The sequence below is a fragment of the Haemorhous mexicanus genome, chromosome 11 (assembly GCF_027477595.1).
Source record: "Haemorhous mexicanus isolate bHaeMex1 chromosome 11, bHaeMex1.pri, whole genome shotgun sequence".
NCBI classification, from domain to species: Eukaryota; Metazoa; Chordata; class Aves; order Passeriformes; family Fringillidae; genus Haemorhous; species Haemorhous mexicanus.
Window position 1 is genome coordinate 23,574,031 of NC_082351.1, and position 22,023 is coordinate 23,596,053.

Here is a 22,023-nt window from a genome sequence, read left to right on the forward strand (position 1 = left end):
CAGTCCCTTTCCAGCAGGTATTTGTGTGTGTCAGCAGCCCCAGCCCGCCAGCCCCGCGCGTAACCCCTGTGTGTTGTCCGCAGCTCTACATCCAAACCACCACGCTCACCATCTCCATGAACCTGAGCGCGTCGGTGGCGCTGGGGATGCTCTACATGCCCAAGGTTTACATCATCATCTTCCACCCCGAGCTGAACGTGCAGAAGCGCAAGCGCAGCTTCAAGGCGGTGGTGACGGCGGCCACCATGTCCTCGCGCCTGTCGCACAAGCCCAGCGACCGCCCCAACGGCGAGGCCAAGACGGAGCTCTGCGAGAACGTGGACCCCAACAGTGAGTACGGGCTCTGCAGCCCTCCCTGGCCTCCTCCTGCTTTGCTCCATCGTGGCCTTTGCAGCTCTGGGCTGCTTTTGGAACTCTCTGCTCCTGGCTCTGATTTTCGGGTGGTGCCATTTGGTGGTGGCACATCAGGAGGGGTTGGGAGCTGTGAGGGACTCGTGGCCCCCCTGCTTTCCCTCCGAGGGGGAGGGAGCAGCACATCCCCAGGCACAGAACCTGCACATCCCCGGGCACAGAACCTGCACATCCCCGGGCACAGAACCTGCACATCCCCTGCACAGAACCCTGCACATCCCCGGACACAGAACCCTGCACATCCCCTGCACAGAACCCTGCACATCCCCTGCACAGAACCCTGCACATCCCCAGGCACAGAACCTGCACATCCCCGGGCACAGAACCTGCACATCCCCGGGCACAGAACCCTGCACATCCCCAGGCACAGAACCTGCACATCCCCGGGCACAGAACCCTGCACATCCCCGGACACAGAACCCTGCACATCCCCGGGCACAGAACCCTGCACATCCCCTGCACAGAACCCTGCACATCCCCTGCACAGAACCTGCACATCCCCGGGCACAGAACCCTGCACATCCCCGGGCACAGAACCTGCACATCCCCGGGCACAGAACCCTGCACATCCCCAGGCACAGAACCTGCACATCCCCTGCACAGAACCCTGCACATCCCCTGCACAGAACCTGCACATCCCCTGCACAGAACCCTCTCATCCCCAGGCACAGAACCTGCACATCCCCGGGCACAGAACCCTGCACATCTCCGGGCACATCCCCAGGCACAGAACCCTGCAGCCAGGTCCAGCAGGCCCCAGCAAGGACAGGTTCCCAGGCAAGCACCAACTTCATCAACAACTCTGCTAAGCCCAGTTTTCATCCTGGTTCTTGCAAAGTTGCTTTGCAAAAATCTCACGGTCCCTGAAGATTCCCATTTAGGGATTTTATCTGGTCTTAATGCAAATCTTGCCACCGATTTAAAGAGAAAATAGATGGCAAAGACACTTCTAGTTTCCTTAATGTGCATAGCAGAGGATAGCACAGCACGAAATTACAGACTGAGGCCATCAAATTTGATTTGCATTTGAATCTGGAAGGAGCTGAGGAAGGAGACAGCTGCACAGCTCTGAGCACACTGCAAAAGTTTGGGCACGTCTGCAGTTCTTGTGCAAAGCCAGCTCTGAATGGGGAGAAATGCCCTTTCCCTGCCCGTGCTCCACTGATCTGTTTGCTGCTGGAACCCCTGCCACTTCTTGTCCTGTCAGTGCTGCTGGAATTCCTGCCTCTAATGCTGCTGGAATTCCTGCCTCTAATGCTGCTGGAATTCCTGCCTCTAATGCTGCTGGAATTCCTGCCTGTAATGCTGCTGGAATTCCTGCCTCTAATACTGCTGGAATTCCTGCCTCTAATGTTGATGAAATTCCTGCCTCTGATGCTGCTGGAATTCCTACCTGGAGCACCAGCTCTGCTGTCAAAGCAGAGTGGGAGCAGGCAGCAGATCCCTGACACAGCACTCTTCCTCCCCCTGCTCACCCCTGCAGGATCTATCCCTGATGTCCAATCATGCAGGTGTACAAAATCCATTCCTGCTGGAAAAACCAAATTCATCCTTGGAAGCTGGACCGGGGTCCAGAGCCAGGGAGAGAGCCCTGGACAGAGCCCTGGACAGAGCCCTGGACAGAGCCAGGGACAGAGCCCTGGACAGAACCATGGACAGAGCCAGGGACAGAGCCCTGGACAGAGCGAGGGACAGAACCATGGACAGCGCCAGGGACAGAACCATGGACAGAGCCATGGACAGAGCCAGGGACAGAGCCGTGCAATGGCTCTCACAAATTAAGGACAGGATGAGTGCTCTTGCAGCTGGACAGAGCCCTGAGTGCAGGAGAAGTAAAGGGAGTTGCTGCCCTGGGCTGTGGTGCTCAGGGCCCTCTGCCAGGGCAGATTTCAGGAAGGGAAGGGAGGAAAAGAGAATTTGAAATCCAGCTGGGCCAGGGCAGGGGAGTGTGTTGCTGGTGCACTTCACTAACCACTGTTTGGATAACTAAGCTGAAATTAGTTTCTCCCCCACAAACCCCAAAATGTAAGACTTTCATGCCAAAGAGAAAACCACCCAAGCTGTGATGCTGCAATGTTCCCTGTGGGAAGCCCAGCCTGGGGAATTCCCACCCCAGGGTCCCCTCCTGCTCTCATCCTCCTGTGCTGCATCTTATTGCTGCTTTCAGACTTCTGAGAATATTCTCCCCTCCCACCAAAGAACAGCCAGATTTTATTTTGGGAAGGAACTATTTTTACTGTAAATAAAACCTGCCCACCTAAGCCCCATGGTTCTGGTCACACACCCATTTTTAGTCCAGGGCTGTAGACCAGAACATGTTTCCACAAGGCACAAGGGGCAGAGGCCCCTGGCTTGCCCAGATGTGCCACCTTTGCCTTGAGCCTTCACTGGGTGGGGTTTTAAAGCTTATGAATGTGTTTGTTAGGAAATGTGCCATCCCTGAGTTTCTGCTTTATAAGCTTTTACTTCTTTTTTATCACTTGTGAAATAAGTATTTTTTTAACATTTTCATTATTTATGTGGAATTCCATCTGTTCATAGTCTCAGCTGCACCAGCACTGCTCCTTCATTCCCCAGGTCTGTGTGTTCATAACAATTATTAGAAAATCAAATGAAATAAACTTCTGCTGTACTTAAAAGTTCTGGGGTGCATTAGTGCCACTGCAACTGCTGCAGTTACTGTGCCATGGCATTGATTAGGTTATTGATCAGCCCCTGATCAGGCAGTGTTCAGGAATGTGTATAACAGTAGTTCACTGAACACCTGAACTCAGTTTTGTTTTGTAAAATTTGAATATTCTGTTCAATAAAAATTGTTTACAGCTCCATTTTTAGGTGGAAAAAAAAAATGAAAATTCTATTAGTGAGCTTAAAAAAAAATCATAACATCCAGGCAAAACTCCTCAAACTTAATACTCAGTGAAATTTTGGGTATGGTGTCCATACATAAAAACGGGTTCGATGTTTTTATAGCAATTTCATTTTAAAGATATTTTGTACTGTGAATGGGGAAATTTCCAGAGTTTTACCAATCAGAAAACAGGAAATGTGAATTACAAATTGCCCTGGATGCATCTTGGAGCAATTTTTAAAAAAATCTCAAATATCTTCTCTCAAAAGAAAACCAAAGGATGTTTTGCCAGTATTTCTTTGTGAAATTGGCTTTGCTCCCCTCGGATGGCCCCTGGCTGGGGCAGGGGCTGCCTGGTGCCCCCAGGCTCTGAGCAGGGGCAGGCTTTGGCTGTTGGAGCCATGAAAGGGCAGGAGCAGGGGAAATTCCTGGAGAGGATCAGAGCCAGCAGTGCCCAGAGCGAGCTGAGTGCTGGCCTGGCTCAGCTGCGGGCTCTGCAGTACAGTGGGGGTTTGCACTTTGATTTTCTGCTCTTTCTCATGGGGCTGCTGCTGCTGCTTGCTCAGCTGCTGGGTGCTGGAGGTGCCATTTCTGCTGGGAAGTATTCCACGAGTGTTCCCCTGTCCTGAGCCCAGGGAGCACCAGCACGGGACCCACGTACCTCCAAACCCTGCAAATGTGGGGCTGACCCACGTACCTCCAAACCCTGCAAATGTGGGGCTGAGCCTACCTCCAAACCCTGAAAATCTGGGGCTGACCCTACCTCCAAACCCTGCAAATGTGGGGCTGACCCATGTACCTCCAAACCCTGCAAATCTGGGGCTGACCCTACCTCCAAACCCTGCAAATCTGGGGCTGAGCCATGTACCTCCAAACCCTGCAAATGTGGGGCTGACCCTACCTCCAAACCCTGGAAATGAGGGGCTGAGCCCAGGTTTATGGCCTGTCCTGCTCACAGGCCACAGTCAAAGCACAAGCAAAATGTGGGTGGTTTTACAGAGAAATAGCCTTGTAAAAATCTCCAGGTTTTAGCAGATTTTTAGAAGAACAGAGCAGCTGTGGCTGCCCTGGATCCCTGGCAGTGCCCAAGGCCAGGCTGGACCCTGGGGCTGGGAGCACCTGGGACAGCGGGAGGTGTCCCTGCCATGGCAGGGGTGGCACTGGGTGGGCTTTGAGGTCCCTCCCAGCCCAGAGCCCTGTGTGGCAGTGGGCTGAAGATGTGCATGTCAGGTTGAAGGTCTGTGAACTCCTGAGTGGCTTCCCAGGAGCAGGGGATCCTCATCCTGTGGAACCACTGCACACAGCTCAGGGGCAGCCTGCTGGAATTGAGGCTCAGAGAAAGACGTGCAGAGCACCTGGGAGAGGGGCTTGGAGTGAGCCCAGGGGGAGGCACTGATTGATTGCCTGAGAGGAGAACCCCTGGCAATGCAGGGAGCTCATGTCTCAGCTGCCAGGGGCAGGGGCTGGCTGTGTGAGACTGCCTGGGGACCCTGGGAGGGCAGCAGTGCCCCAGCTGAGCCCCAGCCACACCTGGGAGGGCTCTCCTGCTGAATGGGCTGTATTAGGGCCAAGCCTTCCAAAGCATTTAGGAGAAGTCTCTCAGTCCCTCCTGTTTGCCATCTGGCAGGTGCTGCTGTCCCTCACTGCAGGCTTTCCCTCCTGGGGCACCTTTGGGCTCAGCAGGACGTGGGGCACAGCAGCTCCCAGGCCAGGATGAGTTTGCTGTGCTCCTGTGTGGCTTTGCTGGAATCTCACACTTTGGGAAGGTGTTTCTGGTGGAGCCTGAGGTGGAGCAGGTGGAGGGTCCTGCTGGGCTGTCTGCCCCAGTTTCTGCCCCAGTTTCTGCTGCAGGAGCAGTGTCAGACTGGGAGGGAACCCATACTTAATTTCTGGTGAGATTTACATGTAATTACTCTTTCCCCCTTCCTGAGGAGAGCACTCAGATGGCTGTTGGTGATGCCAGGGAACCTGTGAGGGGGGACAGGGGGTCTGAAACTGCAGCCAAAATATCCCAGGTTGGTTCAGGGGAGAGGAGGGAACAGTCAGCTCAGCCAGCCCTGCTCTCCTGAGAGAGCTGCTCCCGTGCTTGGAGGTACCTGAGCCCCCTGGCCCGGCTGCTTTGGGGCTGCCAGGGCTGAGTTCTGAGTTCTGTGCTGGTGCCCCCAGAGCCCCAGGGGGAGGCAGAGCAGTGCCAGGGACTGGTGGCAGGGCAGGCTGGGAGCGTTCCTCGTGCCCAGACCCATGCTACATTCAATGTATTTACTTTCCCTGTAGACTCCATACCACCAGTAAGAAAGAGTGTTCAAAAGTCTGTTACTTGGTACACTCTTCCACCTACTGTATAGCTTTTGCCTGCTTTCCAAAAAGGTAAGGAACACCGAGCTTTTCTTATTTTCTTCTCAAATGATGATGGTGATTATGATTATTGTGACTGTTTTTATTATATACATAATTATATGAGAAATGTTCATTAGTGCAGCTGTGTTAAGAAAGACACCTAACTTAAAAATTGTTCACAAACCTGTTACCAAAAGCTGCCGTGGGGGGTTTGCCTGGGGAAGGGGAGACCCTGATGGGGGTGGCACCAGCTCTGAGAGCTCTCCTCCTGCCCACCACTGGAGCTGGGCCCCGATAAAGCCCTCGAGGATGGAATATTTGTTTAAAAATGAACAAACAAATGATCAAAAGTGAATTCTGGCCGTCAGACCTGGCAGCTAAGGCAGTGTTTTCTGTCCTCCCCAGCACCAAAGCTGTGAATGGCCCCCAAAGGTCTGAGAGCTGCTGTTCCCCAGGGCAGCCCAGTGGCACTGACTGGCTGCAACCCAGTGAACAATTTTTGAGGGCTGGCTTCTCCTGCTGTCGTGGCTGCCTCGTGGTGATCTGGTGATGTGTGAGCTCCTTTGGTATTTGTGACTGCAGCAGCCAGGAACTCCTGCTTTCCCAGGGACACCGGGGTCAGGGAGCCTTTGGTACTGCACAGAAATGATTGCCAGCCATTAATAAGTATTTCTCACAGCTCCCTGTGTGCTCGGGGGCTTTGCCCAGGTACAAAAGCTTGTACCTGACCTGGTTCCTGTGCTGCTGTGCTCTGAGGGCTGGGAAAATCACTGTGTTCACCCTTCAGAGTGTTTAGCTGGGCCCTAATTGGTGAGAACTTCTATCAGCAAAGGTTGGAATGTTGCTTGAATTGAGTCACAGGAAAAGAAATTACCAATATCTCTGGCTGGTGTAAATTGCCCCAGCTCCAGCATCAATTCAGTCCTCCTGAGAGCTCAAATTGGTTTTGATTGTATTTGAATCAGGGCCATTATGATGCTCCCAGCTCGGGCAGGATGGGAGGCTGCAGCTCTCCTGAGCCCCGGGATGACCCCGAGCATTCCAAGGGCAGGGCTGGGCTGCGGGAAATGGGACAAGGGGCCACTCAAAGCATTCCTGCAAATGAAAGAGAAGGAAAGGGCAGCTCTGTGAAGGTGAGATTGCTAAAGGAAGGAGATGAGAAAGAGAGAGAGATGGAAGACACCTAAGTCTCAGGAGAAATTTTTAAGAAAACTTTTTTTTAAATGGCATAAAAAATAATTAGGAGCTCAGATTCTAAAATTAGTTTATTTCTGTGTAATAATGGGAATAATGTAAGGAATTGCTGTCTGCAAAGGCACACAAATAACTCTGTCATCCAGGTCCTATAAAAATCAACTGGCCACTCAGATTCTTTAAGCAGATTTTAAAATTGGGTCCAGAAAAGCTTTGAAAATACTTTTCATCCCAAACCAGGGATGCTTTGGGCTTGTGCTGGTCCTGCCAGTGCTCCTCTGCTCCAGGTTGTTTTCCACCTCGGCCCCAGCACTGCTGCTCCAGCTCCTGCAGCCCTGGCTGCTGCTTTGATTTGTTCTCCCAGGAATACAAAACAACAGCAGCATGAAACAATGCAGTGTATTAAAAACAAAGCTGGGCCAGCAGCAAAACATCAGCCTGCTTGTAAATTGACACTTGTTTTGCTGGTAAGGTGTTTGTAGTGGGAACGAGCAGAGCTGAGCCCTGACGTGACTGTATCAATTTCTGCTTGTGATGCACAGGGAGATGGGTTTGAAAGGCTCTGAATTGTTTCCTGGGAGTGACAAATAGGGCTTCTCTGCTCCTGAGGCTGATGGAAATACCAGGCTTGGAAAACACGTGGTAGGTGTGAGGGAAGGAATTGTCCATCAGTGAGCAAGGCAAGGAAGCAGCTGAGGCTCATGCAGAGCTGCAGGGTCCCAGCTGGGGCTGCAGCAGTGCTTGCAGTGCTTGGCACTCCCCCTGGGCTGGGGCTGGGTGCCAGGGCCCAGGGGCAGCTCCCTGTCCTGGCCTTGGCAGGTGGGGCAGAGCCCTGGCCTCTACATTCACCAGAATTCCTGCTGGGTGTGCCAGGCTGGCCCTGGCACTGCTTGGGCAGGGAGAGCATCCCAGCAGGTCCTGCAGGGAGTGCATGCCAGTGCCTGTGCCAGGCTCTGGGGATGGACACGGGCACCAGGCAGTGCTGATGGATGCCAGGGCTTGGGGACACAGACACCAGGCAGACCTGATTGATGCCAGGGTTTGAGGGAACTGGACATGGACACCATGGAATGCTGATTCCAGGGTATGGGGGGCTGGCTGGACACCAGCACCAGGCAGTGCTGATTGATGCCAGGGTCTGGGGACACGGCCACCAGGCAGTGCTGATTGATGCCAGGGTCTGGGGACATGGGCACCAGGCAGTGCTGATTGATGCCAGGGTCTGGGGACATGGGCACCAGGCAGTGCTGACTGATGCCAGGGTCTGGGGACATGGGCACTGGGCAGTGCTGATTGATGCCAGGGTTAGGGGACATGGGCACTGGGCAGTGCTGATTGATGCCAGGGTTTGGGGACATGGGCACCAGGCAGTGCTGATTGATGCCAGGGTCTGGGGACATGGGCACCAGGCAGTGCTGATTGATGCCAGGGTTTGGGGACATGGGCACCAGGCAGTGCTGATTGATGCCAGGGTCTGGGGACATGGGCACCGGGCAGTGCTGATTGATGCCAGGGTTTGGGGACATGGGCACCAGGCAGTGCTGATTGATGCCAGGGTTTGGGGACATGGGCACCAGGCAGTGCTGATTGATGCCAGGGTCTGGGGACATGGGCACCAGGCAGTGCTGACTGATGCCAGGGTCTGGGGACATGGGCACCAGGCAGTGCTGATTGCAGTGGCACTGGGAGCCAGGGCACTGCCAGGGCTGGCCCAGCCTGTGCAGCACCACTGTGGAGTCCCTGCCCACCGTGGGCACAGCTGCCCTGAGGAGAAGTGCAGTTTCTGGATTTCTCTGTAAGGAACTGTGGAGAGAGGAGTCCTGACATGGTCTTGGACCGACCTGTGCTGCTGTTGGAAGGGGGAAATGGTTCAGGTGCCCCCCAATTCCATGTCTGTTCTCCTCCTGCTCATAGCCCAGGGTGCCCCAGGCCAGGAGCAGCCCTGGGACAGCACCTGGGGACAGGCAGGTGGCCCTGGGGACAGGCAGCTCCTTGCAGGCTCTGGCTCTGAGCTGTGAGATGCTCTGTAGCTCATCAGTCTCCAGTGTGTGCTATGGAATAATTATTTGCTGGATTGAAGTGTCATTTTTATTTTAAATCTGGCCAGTTTCAGCCTGAGAAAATACTCCCTGTTTAACCTCACTTGAGGGATTTTCTGTTCAGTGGAGGCTGCTAAGAAATGAGAATTTGCACTCAAAATTGATAACTGGAGGACTTTGACAGCCCTTTGCTGCATCTATTTTGCTTCTGGAACGGCTGACTGGAAAACTAACCCTCACCAATTCCTGCTCATGGAGATGTGCTTATTGTGAAAGTATTGCACAGAGGTGCAGTCCGGCCCTGGGCACTGCCAGGGATCCAGGGGCACCACAGCTGCTCTGGGCAGTGCCAGGGCCTGCCCACCCTGCCAGGGAACAATTCCTCATTCCCAAGATCCCACCCAGCCCTGCCCTCTGGCAGTGGGAGCCATTCCCTGGCTCCTGTCCCTCCATCCTTGTCCCCAGTCCCTCTGCAGCTCTCCTGGAGCCCCTTCAGGCCCTGCCAGGGCTCTGAGCTCTCCCTGGAGCTGCTCCTCTCCAGGTGAGCATGCCCAGCCTGGCTGCAGAGGGGCTCCAGCCCTCAGAGAGAACATTCCCTCCTGCCTGAGCATTTGGGGATCATGTTGCTTTCTCTTTTCCATCTATAAATAATTACTTTTGATGGTACATTCATATAATTGCCAGCTCCCCTATTAATTATCTGCAGACTGTCTCACACCTTTCATGACTTTACACAATACAAGATTGTAATGTGCTGGGAAGTGTCAGACTGTTTCCTTTTATAAAAACTGAAATTCTGAGGGCACTTAAACCATCACCTTCGAGTCTGATGTGTGAATAAAAACACACCCATGGCTAGAAGTGCCTGGCATATGAAAAGCTGTGTAGTAGCTGGATGTCTGGGAGCACAAATTAGGATTAGTTAGTGTGTAAGTATTCATAGTTCATTCCACATTTTCTGTATTCTTATGTGATCTTTTTTCCCTGGGAAATCCTGGTGAGCAGATGCAGCTGTACCTCACGGACCAGTCCCTCTCACTTCTTTGTTTAACAAACCTTCAGCAGCTCTGAGTTCTCCTTTGACTAATTTATCACTCCTTGTGTCCTCTGAGGGAGATTCTGTCACATCTGTAAATTGCAGTATCAGGGAAAGGACACAGCTCTTGGCTCTCCTGTGTCCCATGGCTGTGGAGTGCCTCCCTTTCTCCCAGCAGGGCAGATGTCAGGGCTCAGCCCCGCTGCCTCAGCTCCTGCAGGGCTCCCTCCCATCCCTCCCTGCCCCAGAAAGGAGCGGGAGATCAGCAGAGCAGAGTGCTCAGCCTCCCCTCCATCCCCCAAAGGCCCTGAGATCACTGGAACCCAGGCTCTGGGGAGCAGCTCACAGCTGCAGACAGCTCCCAGCAGCAGAACCAGAGGCTGCAAGGGCCATTTTTTTCATAGATCTGTAGAAAATTTGGCAAATGAGTTCAAAAAGGAAATTCTAATAATGATGGGGTAAAAATGAGAACAAATCTCAAGCAATATTGCAGCAAAATCAACTTCTCAAACACACAGATCCGGGCAGTTTTTGGTGGGCACGATTGCAAGTATGGAGAAAACTGCTCAGGTTGTGTAAGAGCAGCAGAAAATCTCAGTCCCTGCCTCACTGTGTGCCTTTGGTGCAGCTGTGCAAACCCTGATGTGTTTGTGCAAACATGGAGAGCCCAGCAGCTCTGGGGAGGGTGGGAGCAAACAGAGCGGGAGGCAGAGCCCAGCCCTGCTGTGTCCCTGCAGGAGTCACTGAGCGAGGGAGGGGCTGCTCTGAGCTCCCACAGGGTGCACACAGAGTGCAGACAGAACGTATTTGTGCAGGGACCCGGCTTGCTTTGGCTTTTGAGGGCCAGCAAGCAGCAGCAAGTGCAGAAGTTGGGGTTTCTGGGTGCTCCCCTCTCCCAGGCACTGCTGTCCCACCCAGCACTCTGGAGAGCATCCCAGGGGCTGTTCCTCTGTGCTGGCTTCAGGGAAGGAAATGTGGCATCTCCCAGAGAGCTGTGGCATTCATCCTTTGCCTTCCAAAGAGCTCTTTGACCTCGTGCTGGGGTGTTTGGGCTCTGACAGCAGGGAGCAGAGGCAGGGGGTTCCTTTCCAGCCAGAGGAAAATGCAAGAGCAGGAATGGAGCAGGTTAAACACGTGTAATGCCCATGAAGCACACCATGGGCACGGGGAAGAGGGGAGGAAGGCAGCCCAGGCCCGGGTGGGAGGTTTGGCTGAGCTGCCCTCAGTGACCCAGAGCTCTGGCTCCCAGCTGGGAGCAGTCTGGCACTGCAGCCACCGAGGTGCCTGCTCTTGCTGCTCAGGGGAAAAAGAAACAGGGAAGATAAAGTTGCCATAGTTACACCACTTGTCACGATGCTTATCATGTCCCTGGGATGAAGAGCCCTGCGTTAAATCTGGGCTCTTATTAATATCAGCTGTTAAACATTCCAGGGTATTTGAAATCAAGACTTTCAGCTAAAAAATTAAATGTTGATTGCAGCAAAATGGGGCAGTTTAACAGCGTGGCTCAGAGTGTAATTTTGTCAGACACCGTGTAACAGAGCTGTACACCAGGAATACATTTTCCAGTGAATTGAGTCTCTTGCACCTCATGAACATTCTTGATTTTCCTGTTAAGATGTTTGTTACTTGCAACCCTTTGCCAAGGAGCTGGAGCAGGCCAGCTGGCAGGAAGGGAGAGGAGTTCTTGGGGGTGGGTAAGAAAATATTGCTTGTGTGATTACTGGACAACCATGGAAGGGCTGGCAGAGCTGGCAGTGCTGAAGAGAAGCCTCAGGGTGACCTAATTGTGGCCTCCTAGTGCCTGGAGGGGCTGGCAAGAAAGGTGGAGAGGGAACATTGCCAGGGGCTGGAGGGACAGGACAGGGAATGGCTTCCCACTGCAAGAGGGCAGGGTGAGCTGGGATACTGGGAGGAATTGTGAGCTGGGATACTGGGAGGAATTGTGAGCTGGGATACTGGGAGGAATTGTGAGCTGGGATATTGGGAGGAATTGTGAGCTGGGATGCTGGGAGGAATTGTGAGCTGGGATACTGGGAGGAATTGTGAGCTGGGATATTGGGAGGAATTGTGAGCTGGGATGGGGATGAAGCCCACAACAGCTCCCAGGATGGCAGGAGAAATGAAGGAGATGTGCTGGAACAGGTCACAGCAGTGCAGGGAGGGCAGGGCAGCCACGGAGCCCTGGTTGTGCCCAGGGCTTGGGGACAAGGCCCTGGGGACACCCAGGAATCCCTTCAGCAGCACAGTCAGGAGGCAGAGGTGAATTGTTTTCCAGCAGCTCTGACTCCAGGCCTCCTTGGGGATGTTTCAGCCATCACTCAGGTCATAATTTTAATTATGTTTCATGCAAACTGTTTTCACACTTGGCTCTAACAGCTCTCTGCAGAGCCTGGCTTTCCAGGTAAGATAACCAAAGTGCTGTTAATGACTTTGTTTTAAGCAGGTGAAAATAATTTGCTTCCATTTGTTATCTTTGCAGTCCACAGCATTCACACAGCAGCAGTAGAAATGGAGTTGGAATTAGCAGGTTTTCTGTACCGCTGGCTCCAATTAAGGAATATGAGTTGGGTTTGTTTCTTCCCTGCCATAATCTCATAAACATTTGGAAACACATTTCCTAAGATCCTGAGCACCTTCCCAGCTCCACGTGACCTGGTGCAGGTGAGGTCTGGGGCTGGATTGGTGTGAGGGTTGTGCAGTGACTCCTTTGGCCCCTGGCTCCATCCCCACGTCCTCTCAGAGGATTTCTGTCCCCCCATCCCTGTGAGACACAAGCACAGCTCTGCCTGTGCCCCCTGCCATCCTTCAGGGCTGGAGGTGTTGATCAGCCTTCCTGCTGATCCTGATGGGGCAGATACTCTCAGCTTTCCCTGACACAGAAGTTCTTATCTGCAGAGCAGACAAGGAGGAGATGGGGAGAGATGCAGCCAAACAGGAGATAGGGAGACAGCCAAAGGTGCCTGAGCTGGATGTTCCTCAGCAGTGCCGTGCTTCATTGATTTTAGCTTTTGTTTGGAAGGGTACAACTAATCCTCCTCTATCAGTTTTACTTCCTGACTCAAAGTCTCAATCCCATAGTTCTGTTTCTGGCAGAACCCTGCAGATCTCCCAGGCCATGAACAGCCTGGCTCTGTTCTGTGACTCAAATCCCTTTTGTGTTGGTGGCCCAGGTGGGGAGGTTCATCTCTGGCCTGATGTCCCTAGGTCCCCCCTGGTAACCCCTCGAGGCTGAGGGGTGGCTGGAGGAGCTGATCCCTGATCCCTGAGGCCAGGAGCTGGAGCAGGGTTTGTCTCTGCAGGCCCTGCAGATCATCCCTGCAGTTGGCAGGAGCAGCTCATTGGGCTGGCAGAGATGGACAATGTGCTGTGTCTGTGTGCACAGAGCTGGCACTGGCCCTGCTGGGTGGCTCAGCCATAGCCAGTGCCACCTCTGGCCAGGGACAAACGGGAGCACTCCACAGCTGGTGTTTGGGGATATCCCAGCCTGACCCGTCCCTGGTCACAGCCCCTGGGAATTAATGCAGGCACACATCTGGCCTCCACCTATCACATCTGGCCTTCATCTGTCCTTCAGGAGCAGAGTTTGGCCCTTGCCATGGGGCTGGCTCCTGCCACAGGCCGTGGGACTTTGGTGACATTCCTCAGGGATGTGTTTGCCCAGGAAGGGCAGCTGCCCCCAGGTCTGAGCTTACTGCCCAGTGCTGGAAAACCACAACAAACCCAAAGTGCTCCCTGATCCAAGAGGGAAATTGTCTCAGAGGCATCAGAAGGCATTAACTTTCTGGTTTACACTTTGCTGTAAATTTTCAGGGCTGGCAGTGCTGCCACCCCCAGGTGTGGCTTTGCCCTTGTCTCGAGCTGGAGTTCAGGGGGATTTCAGTGGGCTGCAATCCCTCTCCAGGCTGGAGGGCTGGAGTTAACTGCAGTTCACCACTGCACTCTCTTGAAAATAGGAGCTGCATGTCTTGTGCTGTGCTCCACAGGGTTTTTTCTTGCTTGTCTTTGTAGACAGCTGAAATTTGCTGTCCAGAGCAGAGTCAGGGAAGTGTGATGGTTACCCTGTGGCATGAGGAAAAGCCCTCCAGCCCAGCAGCTCTGTCTGACCCCCTGGGCCAGAGCTCTGTGTGTGAGCCCAAGTCCATTATTCATCTGTACATAGAGGCAAACATGCCCAGCTTGCCAGCAGTCCATTCCTTCTTGCCTCTTTGCAGAGAGGCGCTGTGTGCACAGGGACTGCACAGAATGACCTTTACATCATTCTGGGGGGAGGGTGATGGGCACGAGGAGCTTGCCATGCTGTCTGGGATTCCTGGGGAAGCCTGCTTCCCTGGAATGAACAGGAATCATTTACTGGAGACAAAGCCAGAGCTGGCTGGCTCTGTGCAGGCGGGGGCCTGATGGAACTGCTGTCCCTGTGTTGTCTGAGCTAAGGTTCCTTCCCCCCTATGGACAGAGGAGCTCACCAGCAGGTTGGGCTCAGTCCAGCACATTTGCAGGACACCAAAGCAAACACTTGCTCTGTGTACTCAAACCCTCCCACGCTGTCTTAAGCTCTTAGAGGGTCAGATCATTGCCACTTTGGCCTGAATTGATGCTGTTGTTATGCCATTATCTTACCCAAGAAGTGCTTTATTACTCTTCCTCTCAGATGCATTCCCAGCTCTCACATTGTAACCGAACCTGAGGAATTCAAACCACACACCCTGAGATTGCTGCTGCCGCCTGGACGCTTTCCAAGCTCAAGCAGACTTTTGTAAGAACAGCCTTCCCCAAACCCCACGTGCCCTGGGGAGCTGCTGAGGTGGGGCTCTTCCCTCCCACGGAATCCTTCTGGGAAGTTCAAAGCACTGCTCCTTGAAGGAGCCCGGGATGTTGAATACCTGTAACTGCTCCTGTCCCCCTGCTCCGTGCAGGGCTCTGGCAGTCCCTGAGCCCAGGCTCACCTCCAGGGGGCTGGCACTCACTCTGTGCCCTGGAGCCTGGCTGTGCTCAGGGCTCTGTGACAGGCAGGGGAAATAGCCTTGCCTAAAAGGGACAATAATAAGGGAGCCCAAAAGGTAACGCGTAGCCCTGGATCGAATATGAGGAATGAGGAGTGGACTCTGTGAAATGAGAGACAGGAGAGAGCTCCTCAGGTGGAAATGCACCTGCAGCCTCTGCCCAGCCCTGCTCTGAGCGTGGCATTTGCATGCACATGCATAAACATCGTTATTCTAATGGGCTGAAATAATGGTTTCATTATTAATGAACAGCCCGAGGTGAGCCAGGCACAGCCAGGCCGTGCAGAGCAGGCTGCTCTGGCTCTCTGCTCCTGGTGTTCCCTGACAGTCTGAGCCAGCTTTGGGCTTCTCAGTGGTTCCCAAGGACAGCCCACCCAGTCTCCTGCTGGAGCCCCAAGGGCACGTCCCCCCCCGAGGGAGGGAGGGAGGGTCAGAGAGCCTTTGTCACAGGACAAGACAAAATGGCCTCCAGCTGCACGAGGGGAGATTAAGGTTGGATCTTAGAGAAAGTTTCTTTCCTGAAAGGGCTGTCCAGGCCTGGCACAGCTGCCCAGGGTAGGGCTGGAGTCCCCATCCCTGGGGGCATTCCAAAGCCCTGTGGATGTGGCACTTGGGGACATGGGGCAGCGGTGGCCTTGGCAGAGCTGGGGGAAGGTTGGACATGATGGTGTTGGAGGACTTTTCCAGCAATTCAGTGACTCTCTGATGGTGTCACCTGAGCATTGTGACACTGAGCATTGTGGCACCTGAGCCTGTGCTGGGGCTGGCACATCCAGCCCTGTCCAGCTCATCACCAGCTGCCACCTGGGCAGTTGTGTCCCCGAAAATCTGCAATCAGGAAAGAGCAGGAATGGCTTTAGCACCCTGCCCTGCCTGGGGCTGTCTGGGATGTGCTGAGGAGTCTCCCACACCCAGAATGGCACTGCTGTTCCTGGCTGGCTGCTGCACCAGGAGTGGCAGGGGAGCCTGACAGCTGAGGACAGAATTTCTGGGAGAAGGCTGCAGAGCAACTGGGGAGGAACACACTTCTCCTAATGTTATATTTGTCATTTCATTTCCTTGCATTCTGTTATTTGAGCAGGACATTCCACTGCTCTGTGTATCAGTGCCCCAGGGCCAGGCTGGAGGCACCCAGCAGCACAGGCAGTGCAATGCTCTGTGCAGTGCAGCCACTGAGAGACCTGAGGTGCCAGAACACTGTGGCAGCACAACAAGAGAGATGTCAAAATGTGAAAGAACAATCCATTTACATTTAGATACCAAATTTAAAATTATTTTCTCCAAGCTTCATTCCATTTGTTAGGGTTTGGGCAAGCATGTAGAATCATTTAGGCCTGTTGCTTTCATCTGGCTCTCATCTAAATTCCCCAATTTGAAGGCAGCAGAGCATGGGGAGAGCTCTGTCTTTCTGGCAGAGATTGAGGCAAAGCCACGCAGCTCCATTTTGCTTTTAGATGGACTAGAAGCAGGATTTAATAATCAGCCTCTGCTCTGCCTGGCACAAATGATATGGGTTGCTAAGCCAGAATTAAGGAAATGAAAGAGAGGAGCTGAGCATTATCTGCCCCAGTGACTGCAGAGGAATCAGAGCAGGAGTTCCAGGCTCAGAGCCATCCCGATGTCCGTCCCTGCTCGGAGCTGGGAATGCTGAGATGATGTTTCATGTGTTTGATAGCTTGAGATGCCTGGGGGCTGCAGTAAAATTCATTTCTTGCACTGTAAATCTTTGCTCTTTAAGCATGGAAGAGGTTACAAATGTGCATAAAATTGAAGTGCAAGTGATTACATCTCGCTCTGAGTCAGTATTGACAGCTCTGCCTGGCTCTGGGGTGCTGTGGGAGCTCCTTTCTTTGTGACCTGTGCCCAAGATAATGAAAACCAGTCAAGTGATGAAACCCATAAGTGCAAAGAGGATTTTTGTTTCTGTGTATTTGTTTTTGATGTGTTACTGGCACGGAGATGCAGCTGTTCCCCATCCTGTTCCTCACTTCTGGAAGGGTGTAGGCTCTCAGTGCCCCCACTGCTGGAAAGGAATGAATTCTTGTGCTCTCAGGAGCATTGTTTGCTTTCACCTGCAGCTCTCAGGAGCATTGTTTGCTTTCACCTGCAGCTCTCAGGAGCATTGTTTGCTTTCACCTGCAGCTCTCAGGAGCATTGTTTGTTTGCACCTGCAGCTGTGGTGGCTGTGCTGGTGCTGGCTGAAGGTTGGACTCGCTCATCTCAGAGGCTTTTCCAGCCCCGGTGGTTCTGTGGTTCTGTGGGGTCACCTGTGCCTGTGCACAGGTCCTGGCTGTGCTCACCTGTGTCCAGCTGTCCCTCCGGCTCGTTCCTTCTATTGGCATTGTCACTCTTCACCACTAATTAGCGGGAAATTAGCAGAAAGGGGCGCTCGTCTCTAACTGGGACAGGAACCCTCTTCCGAAGGTGCTTGAGGCTCTTTTGAAAGGTCTCTTTTTCCCCAAGGAAGTGACACGGTGCCAATGCCTCCGGAGCAGCGATATTTGCACACAGGCAGGGAGCAGCCGGGCTGTTTCCTTCCCGCACCGCTTTGGGTGCCTAAGCCGAGGGCAATCCCCACGGATGCCCTGGGCGTTCCCAGGGATGTCCCGGCAGCGCTCCCAGAGCGGCGCCCAGCCGAGGCTGCCATCATTCCGTGGCTATTAATAATTAATTAATCAATTAATTAACATGTGGGTGCTGTTGGCGAGAGGCCGGTCTGTGCTCGCCCGTCACCCTTTAGCAGAACAGCAGCGGAGCGAGTGAGATCTGGATCTGTCCCGTGTGAGGAGCAGGAATGCTGCATTAAAGCATGGCAGCGCCGATGTTTCATTAGCGTCCCCATTTTCATGTAAATTAATTTCTTTGAGGAAAATCAAATCCATACCTGGTGCTAATTGCCAGTGATAATGATGAGCTGTGACTCAGGAGGATTCATTATCGAGGCAGACTGTGTCTCTCCCGAGCTGTCCAGGCCTGGGATGTGTCTGGAAGTTGCACAGAGCTGTGGAGTGCTGGTGTTAGTGCAGGGGCAGAGTGGGAAATGCAGCAGAGCCATCAGGGACATGATCCCCCCTGGCCTAACAGCCTCTAAACAAGGCAGATTGTCTTTCCTCTCTGAAAATAACCCCACGGCTTTTATTGATCATTTCATCTGAATTATGGATGATGCTTCTGTCAGCTCCATTATCCTGGTGAGGCAGGGCCGTGCCAAGGCTTGTGTCACTGTCTCAGAGCCCACCCCGGTACCCACAGCGTTCCTTGGCTCCGTCCCTTTGGCTCCAGTGGTTCCTTGTCCTGTTGGAGGTGAGGAAGGAGTGCTGGGGCTGAACTGGTGAGAAAACTTGTCAGCAGAAGGTCTGGTTTTGCTGGGAGCCCCAGTAGTACTGGGGGGCACTGGAGGGGTGGCAAGATCTGAACTCACAGTGGGAGCATCTAAATCTGTCCTAGAAATGCTGCTGCTCCTTGAAATTGGAGCACGTAATGGGTAAAGCTGAAGTACATCACAAAATAATACATGGAATTACTTTGCAACCTGTTTTGTGATGACATTCTTTTTCCCAGGCTCATTTTACCCTTCTTCAGCGTTTAATAGCCTTCCCCAGTTTATTGGGTGTTTGTAGTGTAGCCTTGAAGGATAATGAGTTTTATCCTGGCAGATGTTGGACACCTTTGTGTGCCAGAGAAGTTAATGGGAGCTGAAGGTGATCAGCCCTTTGTGGGATCAGTGCTTGAATGAACAGACAGCACTGACTCCTGTCTGGGGCACGAGGAAAGAGCTCAATCAGAGTTTCAGGAGAATATTGCCAAGGGCTGCAGCTCCACCTGAGGTTCCTACATGTCCATCTTGGAAATCCCTGGGACTAAAATCCCGTCGTTGTCTTTGTCAGTGAGCACCACGGGCAGTACTGATACTGGGCTGCACCCTGTGCACTGGGCTCAAAACAGTGCTGGGGCACAGCAGAGAGAGAGTTTCTGAAAAGCCAGCAGGGATGTCTGCCTGGTGACACTGCTGCCTGGAGGACACCCCCAGGGGGACAGCACAGCCTGGCTGGGGAGCAGAGGGAGCTGTCTGTGGCCTCTGAGGGCTCGGGGGAGCTTGGGGGGCTGGCAGAGATGCAGGGCATGTTCAGGGGGGACACTCAGAGCCCTGTGGGAGCCATGTCCTGTTGGGTCTGGTTTTGCAGAGGGGCTGAGAGGAGCCCCAGGAGACCCAAACCCAATGAAGTTTGAAAAGCACATTTGCAGAACAAATCCAATTGTTGTTCTTGCCTCTCCTTCCACGGTGTCTCTTAAATCTTTCTGAGAAAGTTTTAAAACTAAACACAACACATTAAAAACATATCCAAAGTGTGAGTGGAGTCTGCCCCAGCTTAGCAGGCTGGAAATACTCAGCAAACTGCTTAAGTTATGCCAAATTCTCCCAGAGACTGTGGGACTTAGACTTCAGTGGTTTAGCAAACTGGGATAACTGAAATCCAGGCTCTTTTTTTGGTCTCTGTGGAGTTTAGGCTGGATCTCAGGGAAAGGTTCATCCCCAGAGGGTGCTGGCACTGCCCAGGCTCCCCAGGGAATGCCCCAGAGCTCCAGGAGCTGCCAGGGGTGCCAGGGTGGGATCTGGGGTGTGTGTGCAGGGCCAGGGGCTGGGCTGGGTGATCCTGGTGGGTCCCTTCCAGCTCAGGATATTCCACAGTTCTGTGTCCTGGATCTGTCAGTGTTGCCAGAGCACTGCAGGACATTTTGCTTTGTGTTCAGCTGCAGTTAAATATTTGCAGTTTTTCCTGACAGGAGCGTGTAGCTGCGCTCATAACCTTCTGACTGGTCTGATTTCCTCTGTTTGCAAACAGATTGGATTTGAAGGTCATAATGAGGAAAGCTGGTACCTTCATCCCCGTACTGAAAAATTCTCAGAAGTCATAAAAGTTGCATAAGAATCACTTTATCCATGAGAAAAGCCAAAGTTTAGCCCAGGAAATTTAAGAAGTTGGAGGAAATGTCACTGTTTTGGTAAAAAAGAAATCTTAATAGGATCTGGTTGTGGTGCCTCAGCAGCACAGTCACCCGGACTGCGGGAGCCTGACAAAATCAATCCCTGCTAATTCTGCTTATTGCCAGAGCTGGAGCTGGGGCTTGGGCTGGCCTGGGAGCACCTGCCCAGAGTCCCGAGGGTGGGAGCAGGGGGTCGGGAGCCACTGACTGTCCCCGTCCTGCGCACGTGCCCATCCTGGGCATGTCCCCATTCCTGGTGTGTCCCCATTCCTGGTGTGCCCCCATTCTGGACACATCCTCTTTCAGAGCACATCCCCATTCCTGGTGTGCCCCCATTCTGAGCACATCCCCATTCTCAGCCATCCCCATTCCTGGTGTGCCCCCATTCTGGACACATCCTCATTCTGAGCACATCCCCATTCCCAGCCATCCCCATTCCTGGTGTGTCCCCATTCCCAGCACATCCCCACCCTGGGCACGTCCCCATCCCGGTGCCCCCGAGCAGTGCCAGCCCCACCGAGGGCTTGGCCCCGGGCTCTGACCCCTGTCTGCTTCTCTTGCAGGCCCTGCTGCAAAAAAGAAGTACGTGAGCTACAACAACCTGGTGATCTAGGCCCAGCTGCCATGGGGCACGGGCCACCAGCCCACCCGCCTCGCTGAGCTCCCCGCGCGGGCTCCGGGGAACCGGGCACGGGGGAGGCGAGAGGAGCCCGGCCCCAGGCGCTCCCGGATCTCCTCCATGGCTGCCGGCGCTGGCCTGGCCCCAGGGCTCAGGGCTGCCGTGGCCTTGGGGACACCGTGGCCTTGGGGACACCGTGGCCTTGGGGCCTCTCCAGCCTTGGAGCCAATGTGGCCTTGGGGCTGCCATGGCCTTGGATCCGCCATGGCCTTGGGGCCTCTCCGGCCTTGGATCCGCCATGGCCTTGGGGCCTCTCCGGCCTTGGAGCCGCCATGGCCTTGGGGCTGCCATGGCCTTGGGGCTGCCATGGCCTTGGGGCCTCTCCGGCCTTGGATCTGCCATGGCCTTGGGGCCTCTCCGGCCTTGGGGCCTCTCCGGCCTTGGAGCCGCCATGGCCTCAGGGCCGCCACGGCCGCGCCTCAGGAGCGGCTCCCTGGGCCGGCTGCGCTCGGCCGCTGTGGACTCTAAGGGGCTAATTCTGTCTTTCTATGTACTTCCAGACTGCAAGTTTTTGAACTCTCTGTACAGTTTGTGAGGATTTTTTGCATATTGCCATCCATGTTGTTCGAGGTCACTGTTTGTTTTTTGGATGCACAGTTTCATTGAGGCCCTGTGCTCTCGGCACCTCTCAAACCAACCGACAACTGAGGATCTCAGACCTGTGTACATGACTTGTATTATTATTCTTGTATCACTGCAATCCATATACCTTATTTTTTTTAACTAAACAAACAAACAAACAAAAAAAGAATTTAAAGACCAAAAACTGTGCTGGCGAAGTTTGTCCCCCCTCCACACCTCCGATGGGCTGCAGAGGAAGCAGGAAGGATTTTTGCTGAGTTTTAGTAGAGGTCTTGATCTTTGGAATGCATGCCAGTAATGTATTTTATGGTACATGTTAATAATTTATGTTTGATATTTGTATTTGTGTTCTACTTTGTTCTTTTCTTTAAGGTATATGACTATTTTGCAATAATTTCAATGATTCTTAGGATATTTGGAGGAAAGAATATGGCTTTTACATGTCTTGAGGTTTTTCTTTGTTGATGCCCCACCATGATTGACCAGTGTGATAAGGACTTACAGAAGCATGTATGTTTTCTACTGTTTGTAATAAGTAATTTCGTTAATCTTGCTGCTTATGTGCCAATTTAGTGAAACCGATCTTTGCCGCAACCTCCTCCCTCCCTTTCCATCTCTCGATCCTGTGATATTATCCAAGAATGTATCAATAAAGGATTTTGGTTAACTTTTTTTTATTTACTCCAATAAATATATTTTTTCAGTTGTTCCCTCCCCCTTCCCCCCTGTGACTTAACATTTATTTCATGACGTTGTCAGACACGCAGAAACCCAGCACAGAGGGGCCAGTGCACGAGGAGCAGGTCTGCAGAAAGGCCTGGGGGAGCTGGCAGCTGATTGCAGGGGAAGGGGCTTGGAAGGGACATTGAAAGGTCTGTACCAGCCCCGAAAGCCAAGCTGGAGCC

The 22,023-nt window shown here is 53.2% G+C and overlaps 1 protein-coding gene across 3 annotated transcripts in view; it reads left to right on the top strand.

Moving 5' to 3' along the window:
* GRM7 (glutamate metabotropic receptor 7) overlaps positions 1 to 21,809 on the top strand; it is a 207,159-nt gene extending 185,350 nt beyond the window's left edge. Inside the window, exons 9-12 of one of the 3 annotated variants that reach the window (XR_009487913.1) lie at positions 84 to 330; positions 5,537 to 5,629; positions 12,351 to 12,532; positions 20,421 to 21,809. Coding sequence is in view for 2 of the 3 variants with exons in the window: in XM_059856865.1 (XP_059712848.1) it covers positions 84 to 330; positions 5,537 to 5,607 (318 nt within the window). In the remaining variant the exon portion in view is untranslated. The remainder of the gene's footprint in view (positions 1 to 83; positions 331 to 5,536; positions 5,630 to 12,350; positions 12,533 to 20,420) is intronic. The other 2 variants (XM_059856865.1, XM_059856863.1) reach the window with 2 other exon arrangements.
* Positions 21,810 to 22,023: the final 214 nt, after the last annotated feature.